Source organism: Dermacentor variabilis, chromosome 7, assembly GCF_050947875.1.
Source record: "Dermacentor variabilis isolate Ectoservices chromosome 7, ASM5094787v1, whole genome shotgun sequence".
Lineage (NCBI taxonomy): Eukaryota > Metazoa > Arthropoda > Arachnida > Ixodida > Ixodidae > Dermacentor > Dermacentor variabilis.
In genome coordinates, this window is record NC_134574.1 from 113,386,911 (window position 1) to 113,408,177 (window position 21,267).

The 21,267-nt window shown below is 46.1% G+C and overlaps 1 protein-coding gene across 1 annotated transcript; it reads left to right on the forward strand.

Moving 5' to 3' along the window:
- The first annotated feature begins 2,787 nt into the window (after positions 1-2,787).
- Positions 2,788-21,267, forward strand: LOC142588792 (endochitinase-like). The gene is made up of 9 exons (XM_075700612.1): positions 2,788-2,798; positions 3,434-3,492; positions 5,414-5,611; positions 12,320-12,588; positions 14,654-14,763; positions 15,955-16,048; positions 16,819-16,995; positions 19,610-19,729; positions 21,253-21,267. Exons 1-9 carry the CDS (start codon positions 2,788-2,790, stop codon positions 21,265-21,267), a joined length of 1,053 nt encoding a protein of 350 aa, XP_075556727.1.

Genomic DNA, 21,267 nt, shown 5'->3' on the forward strand with positions numbered 1-21,267 from the left:
TTGGCTTGCTGCGCTGTCATGCAGTTCAACAGTATTTCGACCTGCTCACGAGAAACGCGTAGGCCGCGGCTGCAATGGCGTACAAAGCACGCCGCCTGTGCCGCACTTCATGCCTATTTCGGGAGCGCATGCAAACTAACCAATACGTGGCGCGAAATAAGGCCATGCAATTTGTCCACACTACACACAGAGTTAATTGTTCTGATTTGAGTGCACATCCGTTTCTTCGTCGTATTTTTTTTTACAGTCTTTGTTTCTTTTTTTCTATGTGCGCGTTGCCCAAGGCTGCCGGAACAGAATAACCTAAAATTTGGCTGCATTTTTACAGCTAAGCTGTTTATGACTCGGTTCCCGGGATTCCTTCATCTCCGTCGACAGAACAGTCGACATAAAACCATTCCACAAACTGAAGCGAAAGTGCCTACCTCCGTTGGAATTACGCATGCAAAACACACGCCAGTATTCGTTTCAATAAAAAAATCCAAAAACAAGGGTCATAACCACATGATAACGATAAGGCGCGTCCAAGCAATGCGAAACACGTAGCGATTGCTGCATGCGCTTGCCGGTAAAGATTACGGTTGCATAAGGTATGGTTGCCCGGAAGCCGCACTTTCATACCTAAAAGAAGAAGCCTAACAAGTGATTTTATTTGTGTTGTGATTGCGATATAAAAAGGCCACGCATAGTTAGGACTACTGAAGATCAGCGTGGGCACTATCAGTGACGACAGTACCGTGCATATAGTCATCTTGATATCAATCATTTCATGTAGTGCATTGCCCAAGCGTTCGAGATTAGGTATCATTGGTCTATCGGACCAGGTAATATCACAGCTTCTTTTGCCAACCACCTTCACAGCGTAGATTGTAACCTAATCTTTCTGTTAGCAAAAGCTGTATTTCTTTATTTTACTACGCTAAGCAGAATACATGTTTAAAATACTTGAAATCTGTTTATAATATGGCATGTGAATGGCAAAAATATTACGCCTACGTTCCTTGTCTTGCCTGTCTGGCCTGTGAAACCACTGTTACCAAATATTCGATACCAAATATTCGATGGTCATCTTAACCAAAAGCAGCGAAACTTACGTTTCATTGCGATACTTACACCTCATTATTTTATTTTTCTTATTTGACTTTTACTGGAAATTTGCGTTGTGGTACACGTTTATTGCATTTTCTTCACCAACTCATCGGGTTAAGCCTGCCATGGCATTGATACCGTAAGCTTCCCTCGTAATCAACTGTATTTATTTATTTATTTATTTATTTATTTATTTATTTATTTATTTATTTATTTATTTAGAGCGCATCACAGAGCATTGTGTGAGAGGGAGGCTAAAAAAATTATGGGGTTTTACGTGCCGAAACCACTTTCTGATTATGAGGCACGCCATAGTGGAGGGCTCCGTAAATTTCTACCACCTGGGTTTCTTTAACGTGCACCTAAATCTAAGTACACGGGTGTTTTCGCATTTCGCCACCACCGAAATGCGGCCGCCGTGGCCGGGATCCGATCCGGCGACCTCATGCTCAGCAGCCCAACACCATAGCCACTGAGCAACCACGGCGGGTGAGAGGGAGGTTACACTCATGAAAAGAGTTTAGATGTACTAGGTACTGACATGTGCTACATGTCCATCATTTGTATTATGGCGATAGCAATTACACGAACACTCCAGGCGCATTTCTGCCGTCGGCGTGGGCGTCGCCGTAATGTTCCGTTTAAAGTGCGAAAGTGGTAACACCGTTGCCGCGCGCTGAAAGCTGTATGCGCGAGTGAAAGCGTGCGAGGGGGAGCAGACGATCGCGGCTAAATTAGACGCGCGCAAGGAAGGAAAGCGGGGAGGAAGCGCGCCGTCTTCCGCCGCGCGCACGATACTGGGCGGAGGGCAGTTAAGGGGGGGAGGGGGGGGCGTTGTACTGCGGCAGCAACTGCGTTGGTGCGTACCCGGGCGGACGCGCGGGCTTTATGTTGAAAGCGATCTGCGGCTTGGGGGCAGAGTCTAGGCAGGCCGAGGGCTCGTAGCATTGCGCGTGCTGTGTTCTCGCCGCTCAGTTTGCGTTGAAGCGATAGAAAGCGCGAAGGTCACATCGGTCGCTGCTGCTGCCGCAATTCCTCACGTCAGCGTTGTCACAGCGAGTGTCCGCGGCCATCGAGTGTGACGTGTGCATGTTTGCCTGTCCGCGCTGATACCATGCTTGTTAATTTAGTTAGTAAGTCAGTGTTCCCAAGCTTGTACGACCGATAAAATTACTATCCTTACTTATTATGACTGTCTACCAATTTGATATCGCAATCGATGCTTCGCCTTTCGGGCGGAACTGCGACTTTTTCGACAACGAGAGAATTTAACAAACATCCCAGCCAACCAGTCATGCCATGCCGGTGAAGCAGAGGATGACGAATTGCTCGGAGGAAGACGGCACGACGCAACGAAGAGGATGGACGGACGGACAGAAGATCCCAATTTCCAGCGTTGGTTACTCTTCTGACATGCTTCATCAATTCCTTGATCACGGGCAGAGTCCCATAGAAGCAGATGAACTTGTAATCTCACTGAACAGCCAATCTCGCCGCATGGTCTTTCGTTAAACGAGGGCACGATAAAGTGCTGATAAGAGTGCGGAATAATTGAGATTGATGCAACGTGCAAGCGCTGCGAAGTGCCCCTTGAGACAAAGCGACATATTCCGGCCGATTGTTCGTACTGCAGTTCGACACTAAACGATGTCTCTTTAGTTTTCCTCGGAAGGGCGCTTCATCACATTCAACGTAGCCATGGCATACAGGTGAGTACTTTAATTTCGCCTTACACTTGACAGCTCAAGCGGATAAATCATGTCATGTGCAGTGACAAGTCAGCGGTACGAAGGGGTTCAAACTATTATAAGCGGTATTTTGGTTTGCTACTTCCATCGAATCGCGTGTAAAATTATTCAGTGGGTCTTTCAGGTTGGTAGAGATTATTTAGGTTTATTGGTTCTAGTATAACTTAGTTCTGTACTTTCTATTCATATAAGGCTTGTGTCACGCTTTGATTTTCCAGGTGGCCAGAACTGGATCGTTTATTTTGAGCATAACACATGGTCAAGACAAGGTGTACAAACGTTCAATCATCACCATTCCCTTCACTCGGAATAGCTAAATTTGTAGCAAACCAAACTTAAATTTGTGTTGCCAGATTTTTTACCACTTCCTTGCTATTGCTTTAGAATCACTATTCTCTATAAAATTCTAACCTATACATATCTTAATACCAGAGAAGGTGAACACGTTTTTTGGACAAGAGGCTCAGTTTCCTTTGAGTTAACCTTTGGCAAGTCGCGCTACATGTTACAGCTCATTTTCAGTGTCGCGTCTTCTGTCTGACCCGACTTCATCTGAGTGGTGCCTTCTGAACTCGCCATTCTCTCCTATGTTACAGGTCTTCGTCTAAAGCCCTCATATTCTTCGCGGTTGCGTACATCGTCGTTTGCTGTTACGGTACGTTCTAAATCCACTAGTCCATGCCACAATTTCATTGACTACAAATGATATCAAGCGGACTTTTTCTCACAAGTCTGCTAGACTTGACATATCTCTGAATTTCTTCAGCTACTACTTCTACTCGCCCTAAGTAATTGTCGAGGCCTGAAAGAAATTGTGTTCACTCGTTGCTTCGTATTTACTTTTCCTTTTGGCTTTGCTTTACGAGTGATAGTAAATATTTTCAGGAAATGCAAGAAACTTTCACTCTGAATTAAGAAACGTAAATTTCCGAGACCTCTCGCTGGTCGTGCACACGGTGCGGTGCACATCAATGTTCCTGAGAATACTTTCCACTGACAGCGAGAAAAAATTACAGTAGACAAACGAATTATCATTGCCTAACTTAATGCGTAATGATATAAAAAATTTCAATTTTTGTTATGAGACCTCCGAGCGGCATAAATGTCCTTTCTAACCGTACGACGCAATATCCTCTCCGTAGCTTGCCAATATAAACGCATATTTCGGTAACGTATTCTGTTTCATTAAGAACTAAGTAAAGCCGCGCACCCGCTGCTGGGTAAAGTAGGATAAAGTAGGGTAAACTAGGGTAAAGTAGGGTAAAGCAGGAGCAACTGCTCCCTGGCGGCTGATAGGCGTCTCTCAACGCTGGCATCGGTGAGGAGCACACCGGCATCGGAGACGTGGCACCCCGATTCCGCACGAGATGAGAACCGACGATGCACCGTCGGCGTGAGTCAGAGCACCCGGTGAAATGTAAGATAACGCTTAGCCTTGACGCTAAGCGCCCAGACCACTGAGCACAGGTGCAAGCAGCTCAGCTTGTGCGCCAATGATGAGCGCGCGCACGACACTCGTGCCAGTGGCCGAAAGCCGAACGCAGCCCTGCTATGTGTACACATCTACGCCGAGCCGAGCCCCCATAGCGGCAAACACTGATGGCGCGTCCACTTGGCCTCGTTGTCGCCGCTGCCAAACGCACTGCTCTTCTCGGGAGTCACTGTAACTGTGCTTCAGCGCGGGCCGCGCCCGCACCGTCGAAAGCGGGACAGCACGGCGACGGCGACGGTGGCATCGAGGGTCCGAATTGCGCCTCAAGCGTCGTCATAGTTGCAATAAAAAGCTGTCTGAGCAGCTTGACGAGTTCAGATTTTAATACTTTGGGACAGTGAATTCGTGTAATATGTGCAACATACCGACCCGCAATATAATGGCGAATCAACGCGCAATTGTTGCAAACAATCGTAGAAGCATTGATGAGCGCTGATAATTAGACTGTCACTGTAGTTACATGCGTTTTATTTGCAGCCTCCCACTATTGACGCATTTTGAAAAAAAGAAACTTTGATTTTTAGTTCGTTGATAGTGCAGTTTGTTCGCATATGCGTGTGGCGGTGCGCGCTACAGATAAGGAGCTCCTGCAGTACTAACCACAGGCGTTACTAAATTAAGGCTTGTGTTGTCTCCCTTACTATTTGGCCTCGTCTTACTGCACTGTCTCACGTTTCAGAAACACCAACCAGCGCAACGCGGCACATTGCTGCGCATATGTATTGAACATTTCCCGGTAATTAGAGACGAATAATTGCAACTTAACATTTCCGTCATTATTTGAAGTGGAGCCAGAAGGATTTCATCCAAATCTAAACGAAATCCTGGCGCAACCAACGTTCCACTGTTTCGTGTAGCGCAACCCGGAATTTTTTTTTAATGGTGCTACCATAAACAAATTTTTTGTCTTATTTGTGGTCCATATTTCGACTGACATGCTTAGCCTCTATGCATTCCGTCGGAACGCAGCCAAAAATTGCTGGGCGCCGAACCGACGACGTCGTGCTCGTCCTCGGAGGGACGCATACGCTGTAGCAGTGATGCGCAACGCGTGACTTACACTGCTTCTCGATCATGTTCGCAGCCGCTGCAGCTTCTGCGAAGAAACCCACGTTCTACACGTTCTGCGTCTGGGACGCCTTCTCCCGCTGGCGGCCAGCGCCGCACAACTTCAGCGCGAAAGACATTCCCGCCGAACTGTGCGATGCGGTCATCTACTCGCACGTGACCATCGACAACGCCACCGGCAAGATAAAGCTGACCGAGAAGGAGCTGAGCCTAGGTAAAGACATCGTGCTCCTGTTACACTCAGCGTGTGTTGATTACTGCCTCTTGTAGTAGTGGCACACACCCACCTTGAGTAAATCGGATAGCCCCTAAACAGATTATTTATTTATTTATTTATTTATTTATTTATTTATTTATTTATTTATTTATTTATTTATTTGTTTGTTTATTTATTTATTTCCACCTACAGCACCATTTAGTCATTGCAGTGAGGGGGCTCACACACAGTGAAGCGAACAAACTACAGCAGTACCTGTGGAGCACTCGGTGCTGCAAAACAATCGAAATAGAAAGGAACAGTAAATTTAATATATGAGAAGAGTAACGCATGTGTAAAAAGTGAAGGAAGCGCTTTAGGAGCTTCAGTAAAACGAAAGTGTCCTCACGCAACAACACAAGAACTTCACTCCAGTGCAACCGCAGTCACTACACATACTGAAGGTAAAACATTAGTCAGAGTTGGTTCCCACATAAAAAAAAGATCTGCTGTTATTGCTTCATTGTGAAGCATGCTAACAGCTATAGCGCACGAATATCACAGAAACTGAATAATTCAGATTTCAAAATAAAGGCATGAACTAAAGGGAAGAAAGGGCTTAATTCAGAAAAGAAGCTGTCGTAAACGACTAAGAAGCTAAAAGTCGTAAACGACTAATCGAAGGTTGACGTCATTCTACCCAAAACTTGATGTGCATTAGCAAAGCAGCACACCAACGTCTAACGTCTAACAAGTCCATGTAGAAAGCCGGTCATTCATACAGCTTCGTAGTAGGAGTATAGTACACCCACTCCGTGTCCGCCATTTTTCTTTCAAAGTGAAAGGGTGAAATATGACCAATTTTCTGAGAAAATTTGCCGCAATACGGCATAACTTGCTATACATGAAACGCCCACCTACCAGGAAGCACTGAGATTCAAAGCCGATGGGAGCCTTAACGGGTCAGTGATCGAGATAACCAAAACACACTTAGGGTGTTAGTGGGGCAAAGCACGAAAGATGAGATCGATACAGATATAGATACGGTTACGTTATAGAAATAGAAATTTTAGCGAAGAGAACAACGGTAAAGCCAAGACGGGCAAAATACTAGACTGCAGTGTACGAAGCAAATGTTGAAGCTATAACGTAAAACTATTCCAAACTCTTCTATTCCAATTCTGCAATCAGCCCTCCATGATAGGTGAGAAACCTTTTTGGACAACACCGCCTTCACCTGTCAGTCGCGCGAAGTCACAAATCCGCGATAGCTTCCCATCATATACGATGTGTACACACTGATTATGCATGATTTGACCGAACAAAAGAAAAATACTTATTTCTGATTCGGCGCCTTTTCGCCTTTGGCCTTCGGCTATTGGTAATATCCTTTCGGGCTGCACCCGCTTCTCCTGCCTGTCACGCGACGTCACAAAAACCGCAATAGCTCACCGCGTCAAAGTGACGTGTACGCGTTAAAGATGCATTACTATGCCGAACAAAACTGAATTTTCTTCTGGATAGCCCCAGGCTGCCCCGTTCCGAAAGGAATAAAATATGGCTGCCGCTCACCGCTCAGGCACTGGCTACTCGCACCTACCGGCGAGCATGGGTTTATTTGCGTGTAAGAAAACTTTTTTGCGTGGCCGTGTAACGTTTTCGAGCACTTCCGGCACATTTACGACCTCGTTCTTCCAACTCTTCTTTGCTGATGATTCGCTTTACCATCATTTTTAACCTTCTGTTGCATGCCGCCGCGATTTTCGACCAGCCACCGCAAGCTAAGTAATGGAAAGTGGACCAATCACAGACGCCGGCACCACCCTCTTCGTCCGGTTGACGATTTTCAGTGCACTGGCTCGGCCCCATCGAGACCTTCTCTACTTGAGTTTGCTCCTCGTCTCTTGTCAGCCAATCAGATAAGCCAAGCCGCTAAGTGTAGGCAATGTTATTCGTTTTTCAAGTTAACAAGAGACCTTCTAGAACGAGTAGAGCATTTGATTGGTTTGTTCAGACAACCCTGCGGGTCACCGCCCGATGTTTGCGTCGGCGGTTACGCAAATTTGACGTCAGATTGGAATAAAAATATATTGGAATAGTTTTACGGTGCAGGGCCCCAGGCTACGTGACTATTTGCTTCATGAACCTTCATAGCATTTCGTTTCTTTTGTTTTCTGCATAATTAAAATTGGGCAGCGCCTGCAAACTTTCTTAATTTTTATGAACAATTGGGCATAGCATACATTGTGTCCCAGCTACCACGCACCGAGCTTTAAAAAAACACGGATAATTGCACACAATTAAAACGAAGTGAATGTTGATTAGAGTCTCGTCGAGAAACCGCCAATAATTCTTTTTATTTACTGGCATTCCATTATTTATTTAAAGGTGATTATATAACTCTGTAGCGACCGTCCGTCCCCGTCCGTCTAGTGCGCATCTTCGTAGCTAAAGCCCACACCCGACGGCGACGTAGGCCAGTCATCCCGTCATCCCGGCGTCAATCCATCACGCTAATTAGGCAAGCCCCACTCTTTTGCCATCGATAAAACGTTCCCTCGCTTTCGGGATATTTTTGTCACATGGCGTTCCTTGCCGCTAACTCTCCCAAAATGCACATGCTTTTTCTTCTCTTCCCGGTATACCTTTCTATTGACAACAAAAGCAGTACTTTCTGTCCTCGAGCTGTAAAGCCATGTTTCTTTTCTCCGTCAGAAACAACATCCGATAACTTTTTAACTCTTGTTCTAATTATCAAGGTGTGTAATAGGTTACTACAACTCGGCGTACACAACGCGCCAGATGAAGTCGCGGAAGCACAGAGGGTAGCGCAACTCGAAAGACTCTCCGTAACCAAGGACAGCGTAATCCTCGAAAAGATCGGCATAAACTACCGCGGATTGAGGGGCCCCAAGGCGCAGATTCGTGCGGATGTCCCGAGCCGTAATAAACACGGAAAATATCCAGAAGAACGTGTACGCCGTGCACAATGTCGAGAGAAAAAAATACAGTATAGGAAAACGATCCTCAAAAACCACGGCGCGCGGGAGGGGGTACTTTTCGTAGACGCCGCCCGGTACCCCAGAAACCGGGACGACAATAGTGGTGTCGGTGGTGGCGAGGGTACCTCCCTCTTGGCGATGGTGGTCATGGACGCGAAAGGAAAGACCGTGAATGCGGGCTCTGTAAGGACCAGATCGTCCGAGGCAGCGCAAGAAACGGCAACGCATTGGCTGTAATCAACGGTCGCCGACAAGACAGAACAATAATCAGCGACTCCAAGACGGCTGTTAGGAACTTCACAAAGGGCTGGGTCTCCACCGAGGCGGCCAAAATCCTGAAGCGCAGAGCAGAAGACTTCAACAACGGCAAAATCACACCTAAATACCTCAACTGGATCCCGGCACATATGGGAGAAGTAACCACAGGATACCCGAGCGCCCCTCCCAAGCTCAACGAGAAGGCCCTCTGAGCCGGGCGAGAACCAACCTCCCGCGGCTCGGACAGTGACGGCACAACATCCCGCAATCCCCGGGGAAGCGGGGAGGACTGCGGCGGAGGCGATTGAGAACACGGAGGAGGCGACGGCGACGAAGTAGTGACACAAGACGACAGGGACAGACTGGCCATGTACCACGACATACTGATACACTATGCGAAAAAAAGAGAAGCATACCCACAACCCCATAAACAACTCGACAGGTCTCGAGAAAGAGATCGGAGGAGGTTGCAAACCAGAACGTTCCAAAACCCAGCACATTTAAACAGAGTAAATGCACGACAATACCCAGACGCGAGCTGCAAGCTCTGCAAGCACGAACACGCAGACATGGCACACATCTTATGGAAATGCACAGAGATCAGAGCAATATATGCAGAGGACAACAAAGAACCGGACCTTCTCGAGGAGCAATGGCTAAGCGCTCTGACTAGCTCGGAACTACACGACCAACTATGGGCTATCCAGCGAGCCCGGGCAGCGGTGGAAAGGCTATGCCTTACCGCACATAATGCCCAGGTGGCCTGAGCCCGGGCTGGCAACCTCGTAGGTCCTTTTCTCATTAAAGTTTTTTCCGACCGTCCGTATAGTCACGCGACTCTATTTAGTATTTCGCGGGCTTTCCGTCGGGCTTGTAAAGTAACTTTTATGTGGCGCGTATCGAGCAACAGAAAGCTGGGTTGGGAAAATTTTCGTTATGGTCTCCAATTTTCTCATATACACTTTTGCTCTCAACATAACACATGAGTAGCTTATCAAGTAACAGTAACTACTTCTGTAATTAGGCGAAATACAAAAAGAATTGTCTGGCTTGCTCCAATCAGAGGCAAACAGCATTACCTTGCTCCTGTCCAGCTGTCGTGAATGGAAGGCATCTTTTCGACTCTTGGGGTCGCAGACTGAAAGACTCCGGTCCTTTCACGTATTTCTCAAAAATACAGCGCTTACAATCGCAATGACCGTGTCAGGCACGACCTCCGCTTTCGCGTGCAACAATTAACTCGAATACCTATTCCGTCTCAGTGTCTCTGATGCAAGAAGCGAACGGTCATATGTTTTGATTGCCACCAGGTTGCTCAGCACCAGCAAACTTGTCTTCTTTTTATCCAGATCCAGAGGCCCGATCTTACTCTAAATCATTCCTCTACAATCCGATATGGATGCTACCTCCACATCGTAAGTCATTCCTCTGTGTCTTTCCCTTTTCCAGGGGGGGCGGGGGGGGGGGGTAAAACTTATGTTTTAGATATATTTACGGCGTTCACAGCATCCCCGACGCGCAGTGGTTACAAAAACAAAAACGGCCGTGTACCATACACTGGGTGGACGTTAAGAACCACAGGTGGTGAAAATTATTCCGGAGTCTCGCACTACGTCGTGCCTTATAATCATATGCGGCTTTTGGCACTTAAAACTTCATAATAACATTTTGATTTTAGCGTTGTTCAGCAGAATTGATGGCTAGACGACACTCGTTTCAACGATTGGCGTAAAATGTTGACAGGGTACAAAATCATCTTAAAATTAAATTTCCGCACAGCCTACCTACACAGCTTAGAAATGATAGGAGTGTGTGGCTGCGTTTAACTTGGCCCTTCCTTACTTTGCGGCTGCGCGCCCGGAATAAGCAGAAATTCCGCTTCGAGGCGCAAGCATCCCCCTGTAAGCTCCTGACAATGATTGTACACGGTGCACAAATCTAAAATGAACATTTATCCTGCGTTCAAATGACATTTCCTGCTGGCATGCGAGTCCGAGTTGTTGCGATAAGGATTGTGCGTTTCGAACATTTCTGATTTGGCCGCAAGAATAAGGAAAATAGGGGGTGTTGAAATACAGTTTAGTGTTCCTTGGAGAATAAGGGGAGCTTACGGTTTGTCAGGCATGTGACTACCTTTGTGCCTGCATTCTACGCAACTACGTTTTGTTTCGCGTTACCTAAATACGCAGACTATCTATCTATCCATCTATCTATCTATCTATCCATCTATCTATCTATCTATCTATCTATCTATCACTCTATCTATCTATCACTCTATCTACCGGTCTGTCTGTCTGTCTGTCTGTCTGTCTGTCTGTCTGTCTGTCTGTCTGTCTGTCTGTCTGTCTGTCTGTCTGTCTGTCTGTCTGTCTGTCTGTCTGTCTGTCTGTCTGTCTGTCTGTCTGTCTGTCTGTCTGTCTGTCTGTCTGTCTGTCTGTCTGTCTGTCTGTCTGTCTGTCAATCTAATGGCACGCCTTATACTTTATCTCCTGGCGAATATACATCAAGATAATCATAAGCAGCTGAGTCTGTGCACCGGCACTGAGAAAGCCTCTTACAGCAATCTCCAATTACTTCTTCATTTAACGCGACAGCGTTAAGGGCCCCATGTCGCAGGAAATCCGGGGTCGGTGTCGGCGGCAGTGTCCCCGGCCAAGAAAGTAATCTCAAATAACGCATCCCTATACACGCAGGCCCTCCGCGTGGCGCAGATGCGTTATTGAAGTAATTGAATTTCTCGAAGTGAAATGCGCCAGAAAATTCGTAAAGTACGACTCGCAATCAACCTACAGAACGATAGCGTCGGATTGTAATTTGAATGTATGAGAAAACATAATTCCGTTACGAGGGAACTCAAACGCAAACCCCTCTTAACGCGAGAGCGTTTTCCAGCTGCCGTTTGAGGTTTATCTTAGTAGGACTGGCACTGCCCGCTCGGTTCCTTGCAACACCGTCATAACAAGAACCATGGAAGCTCGCTTTCGTGCGTATATAGCGTTCGCCGCCAGTTTTTCCAGGAAAACATTACGGGTACATAAACAGCAGCTGCCCGGAAGCGTGAGAAGCAGTCGGCGATCTCTGAATGATATCGTGTTCCATCCTCAAGGCGAAGTTTAAGCGTCCTCCAAATTTTTCTCAGTCGACTACGTTTTACGCCAGCATTCCAAATCTCGTCACACCTCATAAACTCGACGGCCTTTCGGTTCCGTTCATGCTCTATCTGTAACTATAACAAACCGCTGGTCATCCGCTCTAAACGCATAGCATCGCAGACTGGCCAGCTCCAGTTCTTCCGGTCAGTCTCAAATATTCGAGCTTCGGCTACACCAGGGTGCTCTCTAATCCATGCCGCTATCTTTTGAAGTTCTCTAACGTTACTCTTAGTGTCAACTTCCCTTATTTTTTTTTTCTTTCCGTCAATCTTGAGTAAAATGCGCGTTTTTGTTTCCTTATTCTTCCCCACAAGGCGGCTTTCGTGAATTGAGCGAGCTGAAGAAGAGGAACCCGAAACTGAAGTTGCTGCTCGGCATCGGTGGCCCGCACGAGACGGTGGAGAGGTACTGGCAGTTCCTGCGTCAGATGCACCTCTACAGGGACATGGTGATCAGCATCTCGCAGTGGGTCAAGACTTACGGCTTGGACGGCATCGTCGTCGACTTCTTTTCCGGCTCAAGGACGGCGCAGGACACGGTCTGGACGTGGGACACGGCTAAATTGATAAACCCTTTCTTGTGGGTAAGGCTTAAGCGCCACTCTAACATAGCAGACATTCCACGAGACAGGGGTAGGTCCGCGAAATCGAAGCGCGCGCTGCTCCCCCGAGTATAGCCTTTTTTTTTTCGTTGTTGTTTGCATAACTGCACACAGATGGGAACGCAGGCTACATTATAGAGCCGGCAATCTAAATACGCATGCAACTGAGAAATTGCAACTACCCATTCCCCTCATAAAGATTCACATGCGCGCCATAAATAAACGGACGTACTAAGTATACGAGAACTCAATGTAGAGAACGGAATGGCTCCAAACCAAGTCGATATATAGGTTACCCATATTCACCCGCGTTGAATGAAAGTTCATGTACACGGTTGATTAAAAAGGGCTACTATACGCGTAGCACGCTAGTGTCAGTTTTCAAGTACTCCTGTCATCAAACACTCGGTTAACATAGAGTTCATAAAAAAAAGAAATATCTACAAACTAAATTATACAGATAGCTGTCTACGAGGAAATCTCTCAAGACACACGTCTGTTTAGCGGGGCAAGACAATGGACTAAGTAGTTTCGTAAGGGAAAATTCACGTTTGCTAAATGCTGCGCGCGAAATTTAATTCCTGCGTTGATGCAGGACGTCCAACATCGCCAATGGGACAACGCAAATGAAAGAAAACGTCTGAGCGTAATTATCCGCGAGGAAACGCACACAGTGAAGGCCCTTAGGCAAACTCGTTGAGTACGCGTTACGGAAACAGCTGCAGTTCAGGTCCAACTTCCTTATCGGGCTTCACTAAAAAATTTCCTTGATAGCTTTGCAGTTCTCTCGGTAAAAGCAGCAACGAGCATTCTTCACTTATTCTAGAATGCACTGCTGGTTCAAATGACATCTCACACTGGCTCCAATGAATTGGAGCCCCTCGCACCCGAAGCCTCGCCTTAGAGGTAGCGTTTATAAAGAAGCAATGCCTGTCGCAGTATTTGTGCGCGCTTTAAGCTCTTTAGCCCCAAATCGAATTTTCTTGAGCGGAAAAAAAAATTTGACTAAAAAACTTCGGCTTTCATTCGGTGTTCTAGTATTTTTTATTTTACACGTCGGAGCTGAATTAAGTACTCAATAGGCCCCAGACTCTCCGTACAGCCATCTAAGTTTGAGTAAATCGCAAGATAAGTATTTGTTGTTTATGACGAATGTTTTGGTTACGGTTCGTTAAGATAGCGGTGAGAGAGCGCGGTATGAAATGTATGCATGATCAAAAGAAGCGGCGGGATCTGCGGAGTCCTTTGTATTTTTTCCTGTTCGTAGTAGACAAGCTTTTTCTTTCCTGTGTTTTACTTAAGCATCTTGTATGCCGTCAAATTTGTTCTTCACTCCTTCCTTCCCTTCTTCCGGAATATTGTAATGAATATAAGTCGAGCTGCTTTAGTATGTTACGCCTCTACAATAATGAAAATCCAGAACAGACGCCAATACAAAAGGCGGGTGGCGAGGCCACTTTTTTTCTGAGAGAGAGAGAGAGAGAGAGAGAGAGAGAGAGAGAGAGAGAGAGAGAGACTGAGAGAGATGGACCACATTGCATTCGAAAGGATCCAAGGAGGATCCAACGACTGAATTTAGACAAACGCTAAAGTTATAATTGCTCCCCACAACGGACGCAACTATTTGAAAATACGTTGAAATGTATACGAAGTCACATTGACTTAGCTGCGCTAGTGTTTCGGCGAAAAGTTAAAAAAAATGTCGGCATTTCGTCCTTTATTTTTATTTTTACATGCAATCAAGCTCGTGCCGCAAAATTAACGAAAACTAAGTTGTAGAAGAGTACTTCATTATTCCGAAGTATTTTTGTGCTAACCTTTATGTGTCCCTATAATATGGTTCTACACCCTTCTTTCTGGAATGTCGGCAGGCGCTGTGCGGTGTTGTAGTTGCTGCTTGCTCCATCCACTTTTCGCATTCGTTTCGATGTGTTCACGCGTTTGTATGTCTCCGAATATCTTATTTGCCCCCGCCCCCATGCTTTCCATATTTATTTATTTTTCTTTATTTATTTATTTATTTATTTACTTATTTATTTATTTGCAGGAAATACGTGAGAGGTTCAAAGGATACATAGCAAAGTGGCACATCATCCTGACGCTGCCCGCTTTCGACAGTTCCACGCACCACCTGTTCGACTTCAACAGGCTCTCAGAGTGAGTGCGGAACAAGCCTTGCTTGCGCGAATCGAACTTCGCTGCATCCTGACTAGGGGAAAATTATAAGGCGCAGCATCTAAGATCTTTTTTTTTTTTTGCATTACCAAAATGTCGCAAATGGTTATCCTACACAAAACAAAGGCTGCAAGCCTGCGCGGCCGCTCGCAGCACAGTCAGTCACCGCGTAAGCTGCAGGACTCCATAGGATCTCCATCTTTCGGCTCCACGTACAGCAGGGCACATGAACAGTCCGCCCGGCTTCGACGGCGAGCTGCGGCTTGTACTGCTGCTCTCTGCACAGTGGTTGGCTGAGCGCGATGTTGCCTGGTTTGCAGCCGCGCCCGTAGATCTACGTTTTGCTTCTTCAGCAGCGATTCGTCACTTGCGAGGCGGCACGACGCGTGCGCCAGACTACGCGATGTCACATCGTCGATGTTATCGATGTCGTCATCGATGTCATGATGTGACATCGATGTCACATCATAACGATGCTGTTGATGGTGACGATGGTAATTCATTTTCACATCCTTTGAAACGTGCGGTGACAAACGATCACCCAGCCTGCTTGACTTAAACAGGTCCAGCCACATGCAGATGCAAGTGCTACGTCCAACTGCTACGTGCAACTGCTGCATGCCGGGACACCTGGTGGAATACAACCACAACTGCAATGCAAAGTGTGACACGTATCGACGTCACGCGGTGCGCGTGTCACATCGCCTGACAAATGGCGCGACGCGATGCTAAATGCCATGCTAAATGCATTTCTTGGCGTGGCCTTTGAAACGGTACAGTGATAAACAGTCACCTAGCCCTGTTGCGCCAATCGCGTTTCTCCGTTTCTCTATGCGCCTTTCGCGGTGTTGCCTCGCCATCATACCAAACGCAGCAGCATAAGACGACGACGAAAAGCAGGCGATTAGTATAGCAAGTGCGTACGCATTTTTTAGATAGCTGCCGCGGGAGTTTCTGCGTCAAATTTTTTTTTCACTCTGTCGTTTTGTTTGCGCATTACTTATGGGAATGCTGTACCAGTAAGCCTAATCCTCCTCGTTGCTGTGTTTCTAACCCTCCTCTCTTGGATGCGCGTACGCTGGGCTTGTCTTTGTTTCACAGCATGGCTGCAGACATATTCCTGGAAGCGCAGATCACATTCGTGCGACTGTTACCTTTTATTTTTTTTTTCAGACTGGTCAACTTCTTTTTTGTAAAAAGCAGCGACTGCCAAGAGTTTCCGAAAGGCGCAGGGCTGAACGTGTCAAAGACCATGGATATGTCTGATGTGAGCATGTAATTTCTCTAAGTGTGACTTGTTTCTTAGCGAGCTGGTTGAATACTAAGGAATGAATAATAGCACGACCAGGAAATAAACGTCTGAGTAAAATTAGGAAACAGAGTGGCGGATAATTCTTTTTCCTTTATGATTTCATATGGACGGATCGATATCGGCATGGGAGAACCTTAACGCAAAAAAAATACACTCAAATATCATATTCCCAGCACGAAACCACGGAATAATTGCGTCTCATACGCTTGCATGTCGCTCTGATCCTCCCTGTATTTGCTTCGTTTTCCTGATTATCATGATTGCGAAATCTGTAATATGAGCAAGGAAGGCATCTTTGTTTAAAGAAAGTTTAAGTGAATCACCCACATAACAATTAAGCAGTCGTAAGGCTATCTCAAGAATTCTTACAGACCCGCTTTGTCTTCCGATATATTTAAGTTGTCTAGCGAAGAAGATACACTGGCAGTTTTAATGGTGTGACACGCATCAGCTATGGCACATGTACTTCCACAAGAAGCGTTCACTAAGAGTTCAACTACAATATCCCACAAATCGTCGAAGTTGTAAATAAATTAAGTTTCCTCCACACAACTAGTACACAGACTTTATGCCGAAATCGTCCCTAAGATTTCTACTCAGTGCTCATTGCAGCTTTGTGTCGTCGTTCCGTCACGTTCTGATAGATGCCTGCGCATACATCTCATTTAAGAGACCCGCATCAATATGTAGCCCAATTTCCTTGTTCTCCGTTCCGTTCCTCGCAGATTGACAGACTTGAGCTCATCGTGAAGAGGGGCGCCGAGCGCACGAGGGTGGTGCCGGAAGTTGTGCTGTCGGGTCGCACGTACTCGGCTACGGGCTCAGGCTTCGGAAGGCACATTGTGTTCGAGGGCCGACAAGCTAATTACACCAAGCAGAATGGATTCCTGTCATCCTTCGAGGTGAGAAGACGCAGGGTGACTCTGCTGTAACGAACTCTGAGGCGCTGCATTGCTGCTCCAGTCGAACTACCGGAACGCAGCGCGTGTTATTAATGTATGCACGAAGGCATCCTACGTCGTCCTTCAAGCCAACAAGTATTTATTATTCAAGTTACCGTTGAAGGTTCGATATATGAAGAGGGGGCGGGGGACAAATGACAAATAAAGAAGCGATACAGTTGCGTTGATTCTATAAAGCAACAATACTCAAGTTTAACAGTGCAGGCATACACAAACTTCCTGAGACAAAAACGACGCAGTAAAACGAGTACAAAATAAAATTTAATAGTCGTAAAGATGCGTTTATGTGTAATTTATCTTTGACATCAGAAATTGTCGATCAACTTAGAATTGCAAAAGTAAATTGTGAGTAAACGTGTACGCATTCGAGCGAAAATAAAAAAAGCAGCATAATTATATTATTGTGCACTCTGGAAAAATGAAATGTGCAGAAATTCTAATGGAGGTGAAAATAAACGGTAAAACATTGTGCTGGCTTTCCCAATGCAAACATAAAGTAGGTACCTTCTTTCTTCGAGCTAAAGGAAAGGCTAAATGAACACTGTTATTACAAATTTTCATTAAACAAATAATGGTTGAAACGAGATACTGCCTATATTGCAGAATCAACAGCGATCAATGTTCCTCATTATCAGTTAAACCTTCAGAGCTATTTTCACTAGTGAATGAAGACCACCTTTAGCTATATGTAGGGTATCGCCCCAATTCCGTGCGCATCGAACCCCGACCTACTCCCACAAATTTTCTCATCTAACACCTTCATCTTATCTCCTACCATCTTCGACTGCAGTTCCCTTCACTTGCCGCACGTTCTATTGCTCCAATAAGCCATCTGCAGTAGCGCGCGCACAACATATGACCTGCCTGACGCCACTTTTTCACCATTAAGGAGAAAGCCTTAAGTGGCTCATCGAAATTACTCATACCTAAAAAGCCCGGCGTCTAGTCGAGCGGTACAAAAAATATCATAATCAGCAATGGCTCGTGCTAAGATGCAATCGTTCATACCCCCGTAAGCAATGGCTCATACCCCGTAAGCAAGCAAAAAGATGCAATGGCTCAGACTCCCTTAAGGAAGAGGCTACAAGCGTTTAGAAAAGGGAAGCGTACAGGGCATGCATTCATTGAAATCACCCATACAACACACAGAACAGCATACGTTTCAATAAAGAACAACCTCAAAACAAGCATCCAAACAATGAATAAAACGTTGCCTACCCCTCTGGGATCGAACTACGCTCGCCAAGCGAGAAACGTGGGCGGACGTGTGAAGCAGCGGCAGCAAGGCGTTCGACCGTTAGTGCTGTTTCCCCCGGCTAAGAGGATCCAACGCAAAGTCGAAAAGAAACGTCGTTGTCGCTAGTCTGACCCTGATATACGAGTGCGTGAAGCCGTAGCTAAGCGTCGCAAACTAGCCGGGGAAGCTCAACTGCGAAAGCAGCAACGCGGCGATGCCAGACAGAAACGTAGGGAGGAGGCCGAAGCTCGCAGACAACGGCTTGCCTGACGTGTACGTAACGCCGCGGCTCGTTATGACTTGCACGAAGTCTGACCCCCTGATCAATCGCTTAATACATTACCAAGTGTACCGCAGGCTTTCGCCTTCAAGTGTTACAGTAGTGTAACATGCTGCCGGACTTTTTGCTAGTCAAGCTCTGTCTTTCTCTTATTTATAAAAAAAAACTCGCCGAAAGCTTCATTTCGGTCGGCTAGACGAGCTGGACTCAACATATGCTACGCACTTGGTATCAACACGGTGGAGACTACGACTATTTCCGCTATGTATGGATAGCGTCCAGAAACTTAGGGTGTCAGATTTTTCATAGAATATTCTTGAAATACCAATAAGTGCAAAGGCTTGGCCGGCACAAAGAAACACGTACATCGTAGAGCAACTCCGTAGTTACCTATATAGCCCACATTGTCTATACACGGGCAAGGGTCCAAATTAAGTAAGTTTTTGTTCGTACGGCGTTCATTAATAATATCTCAAGCATCACGATAGGCTGCCAACTGCTCCTTCAAACAAGTTTCGATTTTTTTTTTAATGCAAGGCTCAGGTTTATTTAATGAGCGTTTGCTGCGGATGTCACTGAGAAATAGTATGACACCTTTGCTTCGATCTATTTGCCACATTTATGCGCAGCACTGAATATGCGCCAAGGGCGACTTCACAATGACAAAAATATTACTTATTACAGGAAGACCAGCGTACATATGAACAAAGCTTTTTCGTTCGGAGCTGCTATTTGCTTTTCGTGCGGTCGCATTCGCTAGTGATGTATCCACCTTGAACACTGGCTAGCATTTCCTCTTACGAAAAATAGCTCTAGCGTAAGCGTTTTCTTTTTCTTTCTTTTCTTCTTTTGTGAATTCGGGCACCGAGTTCGCGCAGTTTGGCAGAGGACATCAGGAATACAGCAAGACAGAGCGAGCAAGAAAAATGCGTGCCTATAAGCATCGCCATGCTGCCACTCTTGTGTCAGAAATAAGTGTCTAAAAGAATGGCTGTTGAAATGCTTTTCTCGAGACTTCGTGCTCACCTGTGTTCCAGGTATGCTCCGAGATGCAAAGCGGCTGGGAGCAGGGACGCTCCAGCCAGGGAGCCTGTCCGTTTCTGAAGAAGGATGAAGAATACGTGGCCTACGAGGACGACGAGAGCATTCGCCTCAAGGTAGCGCGCATTAATACCATAAAACCTTTTCCTTCGGTTCACATACACCTGGAAGCGGAAAAAGCGGCGGCAGCAGGTGTGAACTCCAATTTTTTTTTTTTTTTTTTTTTTGGGGGGGGGGGGTCGTAGGAGCTCTTCATTTTTGGCAGGCCGCTTCCGGTACTCTAATGCCCGTGCCACGATTGACTGTGGCATATTCTTACAAAATCCAGTGTACAAATATTTTTTTTTTTGCATTCTGGCCTTAGTGTCTGTCGGCGCTGGTATAAGGTCAAGCCAAAAGCAAGTTTGTCGGTCACGGTCACAAAACCCTCAGGCACCGCCTGAAAGATGGCACTTTCGAGGGACGGTAGATAAAACTATACCCCACGGCTTAACGAGGTAACCTTAAAGGCAAAGCGTGCTCCTCTGAGACATTATTCCTTATTAGGCGTTCTCAGATAATATAAAGCTGGAGAACTGTTATGGGCCATAGTAGAAGAAAGCTTGAGGACTGCGTTTTGGTGCGTGCCAATTTCTGTTCTGCCGGTTTATTAGCTTGCTAAAATGCGCAGATGATAAGCACAATTGCTCAAGAACAGGCAAAATAAATTGTCACATACCAACCAACCAGTCGTTAGGCTGTAACATGTACACAGTGACCCACATAACTTGAGTCAAGATTTTAAAAATGAATGCGCGTCGGAAGCGAATTGAACATAACGCATGCTTTCGCAGTAGCCTACAGTAACTCATACAATTCTTTGTTTTCCCCATAACTCCCTAATTAATTAGGTTTAATTATCCAACTTTCTAATTATTGGCTGAGGAGCCCAACTATGATACGCAGATTTGTAGAGCACCTTCAGAAGCCACCGATCGAGTTATTTCCTTTACGATACGTCTCACGTAGCCCTTTTGTCGGGGTTGCAGAAAAAGCCGGCAAAATATGAAAAAAAAAGCCACGTGATGGAGCGTTTGCGCAGTGGTATTATGCTCCACTCAAGCGTGCATGTGGTGAAGAAGGTCGGCTGCATCGTGACTGGCGACGAGGAAACGGCAAGGCGTTCTTTACCTCATCGACAGCGCTCGGCCATCAGCGTGCATTTTCGTCGCCATCCGACGGGAGCCGACCAAGTTGACGTAACACAGGCTCATTGAAGCGGCTCTGGTGGCATATACCGAACATAACATATCCAGTGACCCAGGCTAGCGCGATGGTTGGTTTGAAATCCGGTTCACTCACAGAACAGCAGTCCGATGCTCTACCCATTAAACCATGGGCAACATATTGACTCAAGTTGGTGGCGGAACGGTAAGGTGTGGACAGAGAAACATGCCAAACGCTGGCTTAAGTTCCCCAAAGAATAATAATCCCATTAATAACGTGGGCGTGTTGCCTATATCCGGAAAAAAAATGTGGTATTAATGCGCTAGCTTTCTTAGGGTACATCATGCACTTTCCGGGAGCATAAGAAATAGGCTGTACCGGAAAGGAAAATGTGGTATTTCAGTAAAGCCTATTTCTTCTGCTGTGGTCGTAGTTCCTCGCTCTTTGA

What these genes read in the sequence shown, in the direction of transcription:
- LOC142588792 (XM_075700612.1), top strand. An exon ending in CATCGTCGTTTGCTGTTACG is followed by an intron (nt 3,493 to 5,413) that starts GTACGTTCTAAA and finishes TCATGTTCGCAG; the next exon opens with CCGCTGCAGCTTCTGCGAAG. An exon ending in CGAGAAGGAGCTGAGCCTAG is followed by an intron (nt 5,612 to 12,319) that starts GTAAAGACATCG and finishes CTTCCCCACAAG; the next exon opens with GCGGCTTTCGTGAATTGAGC.